Source organism: Sander lucioperca, chromosome 1 (assembly GCF_008315115.2).
Source record: "Sander lucioperca isolate FBNREF2018 chromosome 1, SLUC_FBN_1.2, whole genome shotgun sequence".
Lineage (NCBI taxonomy): Eukaryota > Metazoa > Chordata > Actinopteri > Perciformes > Percidae > Sander > Sander lucioperca.
The window spans coordinates 41,161,978-41,181,093 of record NC_050173.1 but is presented as its reverse complement, the minus strand read 5'-3'; the positions used below and the strand labels follow the sequence as shown (position 1 = coordinate 41,181,093).

The window sequence follows — 19,116 nt, the reverse complement described above, 5'->3', positions numbered from 1 at the left end:
TTATAATTATTCCTGTCTTTTCATGTCAGCACACACATCAAACCTTATTGCACACACTATACTCAGTAGACTGATTGGGGTTACTGTACAACTGTCCATTTCAAACCAAAAAACTCCAGGATCTCCTCTTGAATTCTGCTTTATTTCCTACAGGACCTTCTCCCTGCAAACAATTTGTTACCGTAGAAAATTAAGCCCTGCAACAACTATACTATATATACTATATACTTTTCAAAACTATATATAAACTTGGGGCACATACTGTATATAAGTCAAATTGACAACAATACTGAATATGGAAACATATGTATGCCTTTTATTCTATCTTAGATGAGTCAGTGAAAAGTGTTGTTATTCAATCAACCATAGACGTTATCCTTGAGCAGTTTCCAAAATAGGTTTCAATGTTGTGCTATAAATCATTTATTGGAGTATGTGAATTTTTTATTCAGATGGACACTATCATATTTTAGTAAGAGATTTCATTGTTTTTACATTAAGTCTTATTCATGAGGGTGTCTAAGAATGTGTGCAAGATGAAATCAGTGTTGATGAAACACACTGATAAGCACATTGGGAGACTTATTTAAACTTTCCTACTGAGTTTGGATGCCTGATTACTTTACGATCAGAAAAAGTATTTCTCAGAATTTGTCACTTCTGTAGTTGTATCTTCCATAATTCCCGAGACTATTGTCAGGTCTATAAACATAATGAAGTGCTAAATATAAATGTGGGTAAACTGTGAACTGGTGTTTTAATTCATTATAAAAAATGTTGTTTATGGACAGTAAATACCACCTCCCCGTCCTCCCTCATGACCTACGAAAATGGATAACACTTGTTATGTAATACTAGTAATAAGTAATGTACTACGATGGTAAAGAATATTCTATAAATAAAAAGCTAGTTTCTACTACATCTCTCCTTTAAATGCAGTGTAACTTACAGCAGAGAGAAATGATGCACATGGCATGGAGTTTGTTCTCTGATCGGATGTAAGAGCGCATACAGATGACAAAGATGTTGCCAAAGCAGGTGGTGGCAGAGACCACCCACACAAAGACCCTCAGCACGATGTTGGCCAGCAGGTCCTCGAAGGACGAGATGCCATCAGTGTTGGGTTTGCAGCTGCGCACATGGGGAGCGTAGCCGCAGTACTGGAATTTCTTGAAGTAGCTGTGATAATAGATTAAAGAAGATTATCCCGTTAAGCAAAATATAAGGGAGCCTGTTCATTTACCGCTGCAAGGTTCGGGGTTTTTACAGCCAAGTGTGCAGTCCACACTCTTTTACAGGGTTTGTCTTTTCATTAATTGAGACAATTGGAGAGCAGAAACAGTGACTGCAAAAGCTCCAAAACAGCAGAAAAGTTTGGATGATATTGACTGGGGATTTGAATTTGAACTAAGGTTAGCATTGTCTAGTGGTGCTTTGAGCTAAATGCTAAAGTGAGCATGCTAAAACGCTTACAATGGCAATATTAACATGCTAATGTTAAGCAGGTAATGTAACCATGGTCACCATCTTAGTTTAGTGTGTTAGCATGCTAACATTTGCTAATTAGCAGTAGACACATAATACAGTTGAGGCTGATTGGAATGGCATTAGTTTTGCAACTGTTTGGTCATATTCTATTGTAAGTATTGCACATGTGGAACTGATGATGACACTAGAGGAAAGGTCAGGGGATCACCAAAGGTATTACAATTTATCCTGAGGGGAACATGAAGGTCTGCACCAAACTTTATGGCAATCCTTCCCGTAGTTGTGGAGACATTTCACTCTAAATCACAAATGTCAACTCATGGTGGGCTAGAGGAAAAGTCAGGGGAACACCAAAGTCAATAGGATTCATCATAAATAATGAACACTTTGTGAGAATCCATCCAAAAGCTGAAGAGATATTTCAGTCTGGACCAAAGTGGTGGACCAACTGGCCGACATTCCTAGAGCCACGTCAATAGCGTGGCTAAAATCTGAACAGCAACATGTCTTTCTAGAAACATTGCACCTCACAGTGAACAGTTTTCATACAACTACTTACTACCAAAGAAGTAGTATAACTTCTTACTACCAAAGAAGTAGTATCTTATGAAAACAGTTTACAGTATAATCTGATGATGATCCACAGTAACAGGGAGAATGTTTTTGTTAAGAGATGTTGCTTTTGGAAAGGTAAATATCCTTCTTTTTTATGCTGTAAGCACCCCAAATTAATTTCCATTCACTTCCATTGTGTGGCTGCAGAGGCAGAAATTCCAGAGAGAAACATCTCAAAATCTGGATAAATAAAAGCAAAAATCTGCATGGCTGGATAGATTCCCACCTGATTTAGATTAGAGAAATATTATTTGAGCAAAACAAACTTCTTGCTATCTTACTGAAACTTGAATGAAACTCTACAGCCTAAAAGGACTAAGGGGAGAATATGCAATTGTATGTAAGGCTAAAAGGGCATTGATTTTCTCTGTTGCATCCTTTTCAGGACCTGCATAGGTGTACCCCGAGCTGTTTTACCAAGAGAGAAGATGGATTACACTAAGCTTGACTTAATCATTTCCCAGTTGGAAGAGATGCCTGACAGTCTCGATAAGGCTGCTCTTGGCTAGAAATTTGTGTGAAAAGGCTACGGTCGAAATGACAGTCCAGACCAAATGATGAGGATTAACAGTACAAACATAGAGCATGACAATGGAGTACTTACATATGAGTCAAGTATTTGAGAGGTTCAAACATTCTCCGTTGTATGTTTCCAATTTCTATCCCTTCTATGCTCCTAGAGAATTTAAAGACATATTGATTTGAGTCTTAGCCAGGCGCCACATATAGAGTTACACATTACAGTATATCTATTAACTGTGCACTACTAAAAGAGACTTCAAAAGCACAATAGGTTCTCAACAATTAGCTTTTCAAGTACTAAATGACAAACACTTCTACCAGCCCCATTTTCATTACACACTGTGTTGTATGTTTGCTGTTCTTCTGCACCTGGAGTCATTCAGTGTGTAGCAACGTATACTTACAATGACTTCAGTTTATGCAACTTGTCAAAGTGGTCAACTTGGAGCTCCACGATGGGATTGTATGATATATTCCTAGAAGATAAAGATAAGAAACTCTCAATTAGATAACATACATATATATATATATATATATATATATATATTGTATATATAATCCCATTTATTATTTAAGTAACCATTTCTGAGTGTCAGAATGTTTTCTGCACATGGCCAGTTTCTTTCAACTCCCACAACTGTCTTGTACTACCTTCTGCTGCATGTCTTGAAGATGTGTCCTTGAATTATTCCTCTTTAACTGACATCTTATTATCCACCCACCACAATGTTGGGATTCAGTGCATTGACTGGCTACTACTTAAAGATATAATCCTTAACATTTTCATGAAATCCAACCCACTTTAAAATTCTATTTATGGTCTGCATTTCCTCACAAAAGTAATTCATGTATTTTAAAAGCTGTAATTATCTCTCTAATAGTGCATACGGTGGCGGAGTCTAGAACGAATAATTCACAGGAAAACGATGTAGCATGTTATCCAATTCTCATCAATAATCTCCTTGATAACAGCCTCACTCTTTACAGGTCATACTACAATGAAACAGAACAGAACATTCTACTAAATGGGGTAAATGGTGCCTGTAGGGTAAAGTACATTGAGTGGTGGCTAAGATTAGAAAAGTGCAACATAAATGTAGTCCATTTACACCCAATATAACCTGAGATTTCCACTACATGTGATACACATTTTCTTCTTTCAGCAGACGAAAGACTACAGCTTCGCTTTATTTCCCAAAGTTAAGACCTACTGGATCTGGAATATTTAAAATACTTTAAATCCACTCATTATAAAGAAATATCTGATGACTCCATTAAATTAAGCAGCACCCAGCGATTGTACTTTGTATTTTATTATCCTTATGTACGTATTTAATATTTTTAGTTATTACTGTTATTCTATATACATATCTTCAAAGAAAATGAATAAACATATTGCATAATTGTGATCTAATTTAATTTGTATGATTATGGCATATATACTGTATATATATATATATATATATATATATATAGATGTATGTACTTGTGTGTGTGTATATCAACATGCTCAAATAAAAAAAAATTTAAAAACAAAGATAATAATAATAATAATAATAAAAAAATAAAAATAAAATAATAATAATAATAATAATAATAATAATAATAATAACAATAATAATAATAATAATAATAGCTTTGGTTGTATACAGAACTGTACATCCTGAAGTATTTGTGTAAACAGAACTCACAATTGGAGCAAATCCCCCAGCAAGACAAAGAGATTGGGAGGGATCGCCACCAGTTTGTTGTTGGATAGATCCCTGTGTGTAGAGACAAATCCACATCAGTTCCCACAAAACACAAAACAGCAAACATGTATTAATGACTGGGTATATGAAAAATGCAAAGAGAATTTTACCAAATCCAACCTCTGTAACTCTTGCTATGTACAGGGGGCAGATTGCATGACATGCACACTGAAAACAACACTCATGCAATAAATGCTGTCTCTATAACTTTATAATGTAATTCACCTTTTTGATGCACCCACAGTTTTCATTAGTCAATGTATATTCAGCTGTGGGTTATATGTGTAAATAGAGACATCTACAGCGCTAACTATCATAGCTCCGGGAAAGTTTGAACTTTTTACAGTCGCAAGGGGAAATTTTGACCTGACGAAAAGGTTGGAGGATCACCAAAATAATCTTTTTGGTAACACAAATCTACATAATATCTACAATCTGCCCAGAAGTTCAAAGATATGTTGCTATAGAACAAAGTGTTGGACAAACACACCCTCTAACTGAAACACGAACAAACCAAAGACACAAATGACGATTCCTCAGGCCTAACAACTAACGGGGCACAAAAGAACAAATGATCTTCATTAACAAAATTACATGTATTTGTTCAATGAAGTCTTTATTCTAAATGTGGGATCATTAGACTCATGTTCTTAAATGGTGTCTTTCATTGCCTGCAGCTATGCATTTGACGTTTGTATTGCTAAGGACGTTAGTCTTAAAGCTCACATATATTTATCTTCAATTTTGTTCTTCAAAACTGCAGATATTTCTTAAGTCACCATGTGTAGCACATCTTCAGAATAAGACACTTTCAAAATTGCCTCATACTTTAGCTTCTTATTGGCACATTCCTCAAAGTTGTGATATTGTTTCCTATACAGTTTGTTTACACAATAAAACAAATGAACTTACAACTCTCCAAGTTTTTGAAGGACAGAGAAAGCCTGTTCGTGTATATGGCTGATCCTGTTCTGCTGTAAAACACTGGAGAAAGGCAAAAAATACAAAAATTTAAATTATATTACTACTTTTCTAACCAAATCCAATGAACTGCCAGCATTGATTCCATGCATAAGCTTATAACATTTTGAGAAACTGAGGCTGACTTGCAAGCATCTCAAAGAAATTCAGGCAAAAGTCAAACATTTTAATTTGCCTTTGCAATGGTTTCAATCATGTAAATGCACACTTACAGAACTGTCAGCATACTGCATGAGCAGAATGAGACATTTCCAATGGTTTGAATTAGATTTCCCTCCAAATCCCTGCAAGAACATGTTATGAAATGCCCACAGAGAGGAAACATCAGACACATACCACACACAAACCCCCCCCAAAAGACATGTCATTTTTATGACAAGACAACATTTGATATCTTGACATCCTACTTACAGCCAATTCAATATCGGCATTTCCCGACAGATGTCATCCAGCTCTGTCAAAGAGTTGTTCAACAAAACCCTGTCAATCAGTGAGACATAATGTAACAAGGTGTAGTGCATTTTCCTTCTATTCAATTTATAGTGTCAAATGATAACAGAAGTTATCACATATTTCATATAGAGCATAATACTTATACTTGGAATAATAGTAATATTAATAATAATAGACCACACTCTATAATTTACAGACATTCCCCAATTAGCATGCACTTGGCGCGACAGTGGCTGTCACAGATCTACAAAGGCTCTTAGAACCAGACAGTTTGATGATTTGAGAAGACATCACAGCAAAGCAAAACAAGAAAAAAAGCTCTGCCATAGCATGAAGTATAAAAGATAAACTCACAGTAAAACGAGGGAGTTCAGTCCTGAGAAGGTCATGGAGGATATTTCATGGATATTGTTATTTTCCAGGATCCTACAACAAAAACACGCATAGAGATATGTGTGATTTATCACCTGTATGCAATTACAATAAAATAAAGTAAGAGACAAAAGCAAAGAGTTAGAGAACAAAAAACACTTTTTCAGTAGGAATTATTTATCACAAAACTCGGCTTCTCGGCCTCTATCAATATTTACAGAAATTAAAACATCACTACATACTATGCATGCAGCATTTTATATTCCTTTGTTGCAGAACTTTCTGTCAGTAGAAAATAAACATACAACCACTCCAGCTTGTGTAGGTCCTGGAACACCCCTGGCATCAGGGCAGATATCTTGTTATAGCTCAGATATCTAACAGAGGAAAGACAAGTTTGGAAGGTTACCTGAAGAGGATGCTCTCTGAACACGTTGGATAAACTAACAGGAAAAAATGCTACATTATGCTTTTATGACATAGCTAAGTCATTTTCAACTGTTGTAATTGCATTTCATAGATCATACGTATTGTTTCCTAGCTGTTTATTTTATTGGTTACTATATACACTCTTATAATGTACAGTATGTGCATATAATCAAGCTCCATCTTTTAGTTTGTAGTTGCATTAGCTGCATTATATTCATACTTACATTCTTTTTTAGTGATATACATCCCACTTATCTATAAATCCTTTAGCAATTGTTACAATTTTCTTTCTTTATATAATGTGAAGACAATACATACTGATATAGTAATGCATAGGAAAGATTGTTGTTGGCTCACTCACTGTAAAGTTCCAATGGTTAACTAATTTTGAAAATAATCTGATTTACTAAAGCCATGATAACTGCAATCTTGCAGTTATCATGGCTATCATATCTATATCCTGCCTCATGTCTTTTACTTCAACTTTGTTAAATAATTGCAACCTTAAATCATGCGATAATATGGACAATACAAAGCAAAATGAACTACATTTTCAATTTTATTGAGATCACAGAAATAACACAGTCTGTCTTCCTCACTAGTGCCGGACCACTATTTATATATATGTCAGAAACCGTCACGCCAGAAACCGTCACGCCAAGCAGTGGACTGTTAATAGCAAATGGTTACACAGGTCATTAGAAATAAGGCTCTGTTCTCGGAGGGAGCTCTCAGAGAATACGAGCAGCAATTAGTATTCTGCCTAGAGAACTAAATTTCCACTTAATACAAATGGATGGCAAAATAATAAATAATAAGGATATTTGTGTGGTGGTGAATCTGCAGCATTGCCATTTACTGTTTTAGTGCACTTAATAAAAAAAACTGTGTAAAGTGTCAGGTTATCACGGCCATGTTGCATGAATATGATTGGATGTTGCTCGTCAGGTGAGCCACACAGCTGTGAATAAGCCAGCGATTGTGAAGCATGAATAAAACAGCTGATGCCAACAAATTCCGTAGCCTGAACATTTTGCTTCTTTTTTTGTACATAGCCTACATAGTATGATGGAACTATGTAGTTGTACTACAAAGGACAGCCTAAACAAGTGCTTTATTACTGCATCTTATGTGTTACAAAAATAAACAAACTTACAGTCTTGTTAGATTATACAGCCCTCTGAATGCGTGAGGACTCACATCTTGAATTCTGTTGTGTTGGAGATATCTATATAAAACAAGCACAAAACAGTTATGTTATTGTTTTATTTTTTTGTGAATCCTTTTTATTTCAAACGAACAATGAGAGAAACATCAAATAACCCTTAAGCCTGTTGGTTTAATAATAAATGTAGCCCAGCTGCGATAAATTAGGATCTGATATCAGACAATCCAATCTGTTTAATACCAGGATCATCTTTTATAGCACATACTGTGAGCTCAACAAACCTCCACTGACAGCTGTGTTTTGTCTGCGTATTTTTACACAGCTGGTGAATTTATTCTGATGTTTATTTATGCATATCTCAGGGACGTTTTCAATCGGGTCAAACCTTCAGAGCAGCGACTGAAGGCTGACAGTCTGGCACAGACAAATGGTTCCTGGTTGAGGATCAGACCTATTCAGTGGCACTGTGTGAGATTGATAAACAACTTAATTCGGCAATGAATGAATCTGTACGCTGAGGAGAGTAATCGCTTCTGTCAGTGTTCCCAGCAGTCCTTGTAGCTTTACACACTTTGTAGTTGTGAAAATCGTTTGTTGCATTTGTCACTCAAAGGCTGGTCATTATCTTGTCTCTTTGGAATCACATGAAGGCATTATGCTTTACTGAATGAACAGAGTAGGCTCCCATGCATGCCAATATTTCTCATGTATTATATATGGTGCTTTTCAGAACAAGAAAGAAGACAAAAATAAAAAATAAATAAATAGGTAGAATATAATGTAAAATAAAATAGAATAAAGTCACAATAAACTCACAGTTTTTGTAGGCTCTGGTACCTAAAGAATGTGTTTGCTTTCAGTTTCTGAAGACGGTTCCTTTGTAGGGACCTGAAATCAGAATACGGAATGAGGTTTACACCACGAATGACACTCAACATGATTTGGTCCTGCTGCATTTAAACAGCTGCCCAGCTCATCCATTTAGATTGTCAATGTTATTATTTTAGCATGTTTCAATTATTTCAATTATTAAGTGTTAAAGTTTCTAATTAATGGGGTTTTCTAGCCCGAGGATCCCAAGATCTATTTAAATTAAAAGGACCATCTTAACTTTCAATATATACAAGAAGACACAAATACTGCAGAACATTCACAATCACGAGTCAATTACCAGAACATCCATAAACATGACAAACTATCACCTCCTGGTCTTTATAATTCCAATTTCATCACCTCAAAGTGACTCAGTTGATGAACAAGTTGAGTGAGCTGTTGATTCCAAAGCTTTTAACGGATTAAAGACTGATTAAAGGCTCATCCACTCACACACTCGTCATGTCAAGCATTTGAAAGAGGTCAATTTTGGGACATTGTAAGATTTTCTTAATGTTAATACTGTCTCCTTGGGCTCGCCGCTCTCTAACACTGTATGTGTTGGTTGACCGTCAGACGACTCTGGTCCATGTCTGTGCAACACTTTATGTACACCGAGGAGTATTGCTTATGCTTCTCCTACCAAAACACATTTAATTTATAAAATGTTTACTTTATTAATTTACTTTATTAATAAAATTACAATTTACTCTATTCACTCTATTGCACACTACACACATGACTGAAATACACACACATGCTCAGGTCCTATACATGCACAAATGAAGGAAAACAATGACAGCGTAATGGTATTTAAAATAAAGTTGTTGTATTTGCATAGAACTAAAAACTGAAGTCTTCTGATAACAAACTGGTCCTGCAGGCCAATACCATTATGTGTAAACAGAACAACAGTGCATTGTGAAGCAGATTAATACATGTCTGGGAACTGACTGTCATAACTAAACTAAATGTTTATTATTGTTTTTTTTGTTTGTATTTTAATGTTTCTAATTCACATAACACAGTAATCTAACTCATTAATTTCACTTTTGGTACTTCCAAGTTCTTCAAATGTTTCCTGAAGAAATCCCTCTAATGGAAAAGAAGGTGTTGTTGCACAATTCTAGTACTACCACCATTTTTTGTGTGCAAACATAAAAGCACATCAGTTACAGTACAATACACGGAAATAGCTACATATTTCCAAGAGGATAAAACATATTGGTGACTCTGTGACCTTTCCCGTTGAGCCACAATCATGGCAAACTTTCAAATTTCATTTCATCACATTTGTGGCTCCAAAAAGGAGAAAGACTACTGATTCTTCAGAGCACAGCACAAATCCCCCTAGACCACTATCAGGCCACAAATTGGCTACTTTTATACAGCTATTTTGTCATCTACCCCAAGTCATGTTGCCTGTGAAAGTGACAAATAACTACGTAGATTATCAGCCCTTGGTGGAAGTCTGAACTCTACTAAGTGCTCTTTTGTTCTAAATTGAAATTTAGATGGATGGTGGAAGTATCTTGCTTTGGTCAGCTGCACTTTAAACTCACAAAGAGAGACATGCTCTTTGAAAATGTCTAGGAGATTCAGAGGGGAGAAAAAGTGAGCCGACTACAAAACATTATACAACCCAAATATGCCTTGGAGCAAATGATGCTGTGCCAATGACAAAGCAGACACTTTGGGTGAGATAATGAGGACAGGCCAATCCCCAATGCCAGGTAATTAATGTGTTCTTAAATAACACATAGTGACTGAAAAAGGGTAATATATTGTCATCAAACATTGACAAACTTTGCAAAAACTACAGGGTAATAGGTCTAATTCATGACACACACACACACTATATATATATATATATATATATATATATATATATATATACATATATAATATATATATTATATATATATATATATATATATATATATATATATATATATATACATACATATATAATATATATATTATATATATATATATATATATATTATATATATATATTATATATCTATAGCTATATCTATCTATATCTATATATATATATATGATGTGATGCTTACAAGACATACTTCATCAGCTGCATGTGGAGGGGTTGCACAACCACTAGAGAATCATCTGTAATTCTGGCTTCAAGTAAGTCTCACTCGCTGTGGCAGTCACAGCCAGCGATGGAGGCTTCCCGGGGATTGATTGAGCTTTACAATAATGAAAAAATAAAAGGTTATTTTCTACTCACATCATGGTGACATTTATCGCCACCACTGGGATGTCTTGAAGCTGTGTGCTGTCACAGTCCAGCTCCAGGTCTCGGCATTGGCAGAGCTCAGGAACAGCACCCAGCACTGGAGAGATTGAGGGGAGAGGGACATCAGAGGATATGTCAATCAACTGGTCATACAGTGCCAAAGTGTCAAGACTTGAGCTGTTTGGAAGAATTACAACCCAGTCCTGCTGGAAGGGAATGTAAGTCCTGTTCTTAAAGCAGCAGAGAAAAACAGGAAAGCAGAATTGATGAAGAGTGACTTGGAGGATGATCACAGGTTGGCAATACTTAATAAAAGAACTAGGTTTCTCAAGATTGATTAGGGTTAAGCAAGCTTTAATTATATTTCATTAAATCCTAGTTTGGATATGCAAGGTGAGTAGAAATGGAGCAGATTGTTTAACAAGGCATTTCTGGCTCCAATGTAAGCAAATTGTGTTTGAGAACACAACAGAATTAGTCACAGGTGGAAGTTAATGAAAGACTCCCCTTTGATAAGAAAACCTAGTTTCAATATACACAGATGATTACACATTTAAGACAAGTGATTTCAGGTAAGACAAGGTCTAGTAACTCCGAAAGTGACTCATTACAAATGTTGTGCTCCAGGTATGCCTAGTCAAATACATCCAATTTGCACTGTCTCCTAACACTCAGAGATATACCAACATATTCTCATGAATGAAACTGCAGAACACAAAGTAAATAATCCAGCAGTTTTATGCAGTCATGATGCCATTTTTTTTTTTATCTCTGCATGAGGGAATCAGACTTCGGAAGTGCTCTAAAGTACCATAATGCTCTTTTGAGTTGCTCATTAGGCCTTATTTCCTTAATAACATCTTAATAAATTTCACAACATTTCCCATAAAACAGCTCAACTGTTATGATTTAGGACAGGATGCTTTGAACACAATAGCCATTTACTTTTGGTGGTTAGAGGTAATCAAGAACGAGACAAAAACTTTATTTATGTGTCTTGAGTTCTGTATTATGTATCTGCTGACGTGAGTACTGCTTTGCTACACTTAATCTGAATGAGTGTGTGAAAATAAAGTATGCCATTTAGCCACGACTTTTATGGGCACCCATAGTGGACATAAATGCTTAACTCTAACATTTTTATTGTAATGCAGGACCACACAAAAGCTCCAACATCATCACTCAATACAATATTATGAGAGCTCCTGAAAATAACAACAGAAAAGTGGAAGTCCTTGTAACTACATAATGATGCTGTGTCAATTTGAACTCATTTGAAGTTCTGCTAAATAATCTTACTCTTTAGGTTTCATAGTTGTGCAAGCATTGTGCTGCCATGTTGTTGGACATCTGCAGCTTTGTGAAAAAAAATAACAAAAAGGAAAATAGCAACATGTATTTGTACAAATACAACATCAGCATTCAATGTTGCAGTGCCAGTTTAAAATCATTTGAAATTCTGCAAATTAATTTCTTCTTTGGCTTTCATAAACAGTAGTTGACATGCATTGTGCTGCCATGTTGTTGCATATCTACTTCAGCTTTGCATAAAATAACAAAATGGTAGGGAAAGCATATCAAGGTTAGACAACTGGAACGTGTTTGTACACATCTTACAAATAATACTGCCATGAAAGTGCATCTCTGCAGTATGTATCTGACAAGAACATTTTTACTTAAAAAAAAAAATGTTATGTGAGTTCGACATTAAAAGCAGATAAGAGATAAAAAGTGAGCGCAGAGGTCTCTGCTGAGGCCCACAACTGCAGTTTACACTACTGTCTTTTTAGTGTAAGGAAAAAAAGCACACAACAATTTGTGACTTAAACAATTTCTAACACTAATAATTTTACATTTATAAATTGACACCGCCGAACGGCATGTTGGGTAACATTATAGCTGCTAACTAGCCAAGTAGCATAACAATCTGTTAAGCTGAGAAGGGCTCCGGTCACTACTGCACATTCAAGAACAGAGAAGAAAGTTAGAGGATAAAGAAAGACTGGAGATACACCAGAACAACGTATGCTCAAGAGAGGAGCCGTCTGTCGTTCCGAAGTTGTTGTTTTTTTTTTAAATCGGACATAATTTAGCCACTGTTGTTGCCCGTCGCTCTAACATTACTTGGTTGCGCTAACGTTACTCGGCTGTGCTAACGTTAAAGACATGGCACTTCAAGCATGCAGCGGAGCAACATTATGAACGCAATAACAATCCACCTACGGTCCCGCTACAAACCGTTGAGAAAGACGGGAGAAAGACGGGTTCAGAGCAATGATTAAAACACTGGATTTAAGATGTCTTGCCTCGCTGAAATACGTCCGCCGACCTACTAACATTATTCAAACACCGAAGGAGGCTGACAGCGGAGCACCGTTCAGTCGCCCCCTTTTCTGCAACAACCTGTATATTACCGGTGTGTTTATACAACTATGTTAGGCTACTTACTTACTATTTTGTTTTGAAAGGGAAACAATGTTAAATGTATAATGTTGTGGAGCCAAGCAAACCTTCAAGGCTTTTAGTAAACATGATGACATTAAAATGTTTTTGTGATATTCTATGTACACTGTAAGAAATGATTCTGTGGTCATGTAGATTTGAATTAATGTATTAGGTAAAATATATTCAATATGATTGTGTTTTTGATTCTGAGGCAAATATTTAATTAAATTTCAAATAAAAATGTTTGGAATAAAATCCAACCATTGCAGTTAAATAAAACATAAGCATTATATTTATCTAATCCCAAATAGAGAGAATATTGAGTTAATTCAAATCAATGTAATCAGGCTAATTTTAATTGAAAAGCACTTCCTGTCAACCTAGTTAGCTAGCAGCTATAATGTTACCCAGCATGCCGTTCGGCTGTGTAAATTTGTAGGCTAAATGTAAATTTTTTAGTGTTAGAAATTTTTAAAGTCACAAATAGTTGTGTGCTATGGTGTTTTATCCTATTAAAGAGAGTTAGTTGTGGGTTATTAATTGTCATAAATTTACAACCATGAGTGAGAAGGGTACGAAGTTAACACGGCTCCCATTCTGAAGTCACTCGCAGATGAATTCGGCTGTAGTGTTCTCTGCGGCATTGCACCGGTGTTACGGTATATGAAAAATTCATATCATATGGGAAGTTAATACCTGTATACCGGTATACTGCCCAGCACTACTACAATGAGTCGAAAGCACAAAAGTGAATTGCTAATAAAATTCTTATTAGAGTATTTGTTAAGTTCTGTACTTTCTGGGCCATAGACTAGTTATTCCTAAGAAAGAATATTTAGATTTAATTCATTGCATTGATTAAATTCAAATCAATGTGCAGATTAATGTAGATGATTATTACTCAATTATATATCATTGATATGTAGAATTAAATTAATTTGTATTAGTACTATTTACACATTAGGGAGTTTATCTTTTTCAAATCAACTCAATATTTTTGTTTAGGTTATAATTAATTCTGTACTGTTTTCTATTTGAATATACTCATATTAAATGGATAACTATTAAGGGTCTTATTTAATTCATATTTACTCAATACCAAACCATGTGAAATTTAATTAATAATATTGCTTGTAATCTGTTGCCTCATTTTTATGGTGTATCTTTTCTTACAGTGTACTTCTGACAGTAGAATAAACCATTATAAACCTATATAAAGGCCCAGTCAAGCAAAAGAAAGAAAATACCGTGATATACCGTGAAACCGCCAGAATCTTAAAAAATACCGTGATACAAATTTTTGGTCATACCGCCCAGCACTAGTACTACATTCCACTTTTACAGTATCAGGTGTTTCAGATTTGTATTAAATTATGCACTTCCTCTGATTATAATTCAAGAAATCACAGTTTGATGAATTATATCATGATCTAGCAAGTAACTTCTGCTGGGTTTAATTAGCTACTCCCCACAACACTTTCATATTGAGACTAAGGCAAATGTGATTTTTTTTCCCCCCAATGCCTGATTCACAACAAATTTCAGACTGGTGCGCTGAGATTGAAAATCGTCCACATTCACACAGACCACCTTCATCTATAACTTAAGAAACAAGAAGAAGAAAGGAACAACATAGGGCTGCAGCCATGTGGCCTCAGCACCTGCCTCACCACCTGCAAGGATCGATGCAGGAGTCTCGTGCACTGTAAGTCGTGGAGTGGGGGAAGAGAATGCCAGATTGATGTCTGGCCCTGTAAACTGGCTATTGCGACAGGAAAGGTCACCTTCTTTATTCATAGTAGCCAGAAATAGCAACCAGAAGTTAAGAGACAAAACTGGAAATGGAAAAAAACGTAACATGGGTGGGTCACATACTGTAAGCTCAATAATATAGTACAGTATATACAATGCACATAGAGGAACAAAGGTCTCAAAGGGTGGAATGGATTCTTAGGGAATGCAGCGTGACTTGACTACTGTCTATTAATGGGAGAGTCAAGAAACATGAGCTGAATTCAGAAGAATGTTTTTAACTGAGAGAAATCATGGTCATGGCTAAAAACGAACTTGACAATTTAATGTCCTCTAACTTGTCTGAGTTTCCATGTTTGGGACTTTGTTATTTCATTTCCAGATGGCAAATAAATATGTAATTATGTCAACAATTAGGCCATGCACACATTATTCATCTTTACAAAGATGAATTCTGACAAACCGAAGGCCAATTCAATTTACAGCTGTCAAATAAAATGTATCTAATGGAAAGTACCTGACAAGCAGCATTAACAGACAGTAAATTGATTGTTACTTCACTGCATTTAACTTTCTAAATAAGACTTGATTGTGTTCAGTGGTGGAAGAAGTATTCAGATCCTTTAGTACTAATACCACACTGTAAAAATACTCTGTTACAAGTAAAAGTCCCACATTGAAAATGTTACTCAAGTAAAAGTATGCAAGTATCCTCAGGAAAATGTACTTGAAGTATTTAAAAGTAAAAGTACTTAATGTAGAAAACTCCTCACATTTTAGAAACTGGAATTGATCAAAACAGTTCTGTCAATTGTTTAATCTGCTAATCATTTCAGCATGACCTATGGGCCGCTATATTGTTGGGTAGTTTAATTTATAGTAAAACATTGCATTTTATACACTACATGTGTTTTGTGTGCAAACATCTTAATTTGTAAAGTAACTAGTAACATAAGCTGTCAGATTAATGTAGTGGAGAAAAAGTACAATATTTCTCTCTGAAATGTAGTGGAGTAGAAGTAGAAAGTGGCATGAAAAAGACTCAAGAAAAGTACAAGTACCTCAAATTTGTACTTAAGTACAGTACTTGAGTAAATGTACTTAGCTACATTCCACCACTGATTGTGTTAATAGGAAAATGTACATAAAATGGGTTTGTTAACATGCAAAAGTTAAAAATAAAAAAAGTAAAAAAATGTATTGATACAAAATTGTGTTGAGTATAAATCCATTTGGTAAAAAAGTAATTTAAAAGGCAATTTTCTAGAGGGGAAGAGTCCACAGAGAACCGTCTGTCTTAATCTTTTCTCATTTGGCTTGTTATTGATGAATGTAATGTATTTTACCACTGTTAAATAAGTAAATAAGTAGAGCTTCATTGCCACTTTTATGTGAAGGACTATTGTAACACAACAAAGCCACTAAACATCAACAAGTCAGCAGCGGGCATGATTGAAGGATTTGCTCATTTTCTCATTTCTTTTGCTCTTTCATTTTAATACCACTGTCGATATTTCATAAGTCATTTTCTATTTCTCCTCTGTCTTGGTTACATAGTAGATACCATTGAGCTCCCAATATGCTCCATCAGAACTGCTTGTCGGATGGTCAAACTAACAGCTTCGGAAACACCCTCCCCTCACACATTTCCGAACGTGGGGGAGCTGTGTCCAACAATTTCTGAAATTGATATTGACCAGCTGTGCCAAAGTGAGAAAAGAGACCCTTTCTCTCTAAGCTCTCTTTTTTCATGATACACAACTATTTGTGGCACTAGCCATGTGTACAAATCAGGACAACACCATTAATGCTTTTCAGGAGAGACTGTAATTGCGTATCTCCCCCTCTATGACGGCCGGCTTTTCACTCTGCCTTAAAACTGTGGCAGTTTGGAACAACTATGAACAGTATTGAAATCTGACATCAGTCAGAAAACACGTTGCACAAACCAATTCTTTTCTAGCATAACCCAGCACATACTGTCTGATGGTTTGGATTGACTGGGCTGTGATTGACAAAAGGTTGGAATTTCTATGACTAAAAAGTTTTAATCTGCAGAAGAATACAATGGATCTGACAAGTTTAGTGAAGCCAAATTTTCACTTTAGCTTTGCTTTCTTTACGAGTAAAAAAAAATGAAGCTCAAAGCTCACTCCTGTATTGTCAAATGTTTCTGTCCTAATTTATTGTGATGTATCCTTGATGCAAAATGTCTTTCTTGACTCCTCATTCATGGTGATGGATTACCTTAATGCTGCAAGACTGTAGTGTAAAAGTTGTTTGCAATTGAATGAGGAGGGAATGAGCCTGAAGGGGTTAGTTAAAGTAACTATGAGGAACTTTATATAGTGTTTATTAATGCCTTTGCCCGGGTATGATTTTCCCTGCAAAGTCACAAAATGATTTACGGCAGGCAGACTGGCTCTACAGTAACACATTCTGATGGGTCACAGATTTGGTTGTAACACCGGGAAAGCGTGTGTTCGATCCAGCGGTAAGAGGTAGCAGATTTGTTTACATAGGCCTAATTGTATTTAAATTTTATTTCATAAGTTATACTTTTTTTTAAATATATTTTACAAGTTATTTCATCTGTTGAATGTTGTAGTTATGGCTGATACTGGGGCAGGGTCATCTCAGAAAAAATGAAAATAAAATGAAGAACATCTAAAAGCTAAAAGGGAAAGTGACAGAAGTCGGTCGGGCTTTCGACAGATGAAGACAATTACTGGATTGTAAATGATTCAAAACCAACCCTGAATTGGCCCTCTTCCCACAAGTATGTAATGTCTATTTTATTCATAAAATAACTTTACAATGCGAGACGTGGTTGTACATTAAATGACATCCCCCTTCCATTTAGCGCCCAGTTTTTATTTATTTTCAGTCCGTGCTTGTGTTGGCCTACTATTTTATTTTTGTCCCCCTGTACTGGTGTAAAGCGTCTTTTGGTTTCATGAAAGGCGCAATATGAATTTAAGTTATTATTATTAGTATTACGTTGGTTGCTACTACAAACTCTTGCTAATGCTTTGGCTCGTTAAACGGTGACAGTGACACCTGGCTTAGCTCAGTTTAGCTCATAATAGGTAATGCAGAAATGCAACAGTGCATCGGTGAAATCAGAAAATCATTCATACCACAAGAAATAAAACTCAACATTTCACCACTGAGTGTGAGATAACACTGTCATTACCTCATGTATTACAATATTGCATTAAAGCACAAATTGCACACTCATATGTTTACTTGGACTACATATTTTATATATTTTATATATTTTTCATTTATACTATGTATGTATGCTGGTTGCACATTTTTATTCTCTACTTGTATATATATTGTACATTGTTTTTCAAGTTCACGTAGGTGTTCAGATATTTTTATTTTATTTATTATTATTTTGTGTTATTCTGTGTGGATGTTGTGTGTCTGCTGCTGTAACACAGTCATTTCACAGTTTGGGATTAATAAAGTCCATCCATCCATCCATCCATCCATCCATGGATGGATGCATGGATCGATTGCCCCTGTCGGCCACCGTAGGTTGGTATGTTGGTTTGTTGGTTTGTGAAGTGTATTTCACTGCCCCTTTGAAAGAGAAATTCTTTAACACAGCAGTGATGACAGTAAAAGCAAGGGGGGGGGGGAGAGAGAGAGAGAGAGAGAGAGAGAGAGAGAGAGAGAGAGAGAGAGAGAGAGAGAGAGAGAGAGAGACGGGACACGTTCAATCTCAGAACAGTGTGCAACTGTGAGATGATAGACTGTAAGTATTGAGTCTATGTTTGAGATATGTTTTCTCTCGTTTGGTGGGTGTGTCTCGGCTCAGGTCACAGGTGATACTGAATCAGCAGAGACGTCTGTAAACTCGTGGTAATAAAACATTTAAAACTACATCAGCGTTTAACGTTGACGTTTGTTTAAACCATATTACATGAGAGGGTTTAATTTCGAGGTCTGAAATTACTGAAGTATAGGCCTCCTCAAGTGTAATATTGTGATTATAC

General features: G+C 35.7%; 1 protein-coding gene across 1 annotated transcript in view; it reads right to left on the bottom strand.

The window, feature by feature from the left end:
• rxfp1 (relaxin family peptide receptor 1) overlaps positions 1-19,116 on the bottom strand; it is a 68,182-nt gene that overhangs the window by 9,413 nt on the left and 39,653 nt on the right. Inside the window, exons 4-15 of the mRNA XM_031317187.2 lie at positions 10,904-11,009; positions 8,596-8,667; positions 7,768-7,839; positions 6,488-6,559; positions 6,165-6,236; positions 5,769-5,837; positions 5,570-5,641; positions 5,289-5,360; positions 4,317-4,388; positions 3,030-3,101; positions 2,708-2,779; positions 950-1,179 (exon numbers count right to left, since the gene is read on the bottom strand). Of these exons, the coding sequence (XP_031173047.1) occupies positions 950-1,179; positions 2,708-2,779; positions 3,030-3,101; positions 4,317-4,388; positions 5,289-5,360; positions 5,570-5,641; positions 5,769-5,837; positions 6,165-6,236; positions 6,488-6,559; positions 7,768-7,839; positions 8,596-8,667; positions 10,904-11,009 (1,053 nt within the window). The remainder of the gene's footprint in view (positions 1-949; positions 1,180-2,707; positions 2,780-3,029; positions 3,102-4,316; positions 4,389-5,288; positions 5,361-5,569; positions 5,642-5,768; positions 5,838-6,164; positions 6,237-6,487; positions 6,560-7,767; positions 7,840-8,595; positions 8,668-10,903; positions 11,010-19,116) is intronic.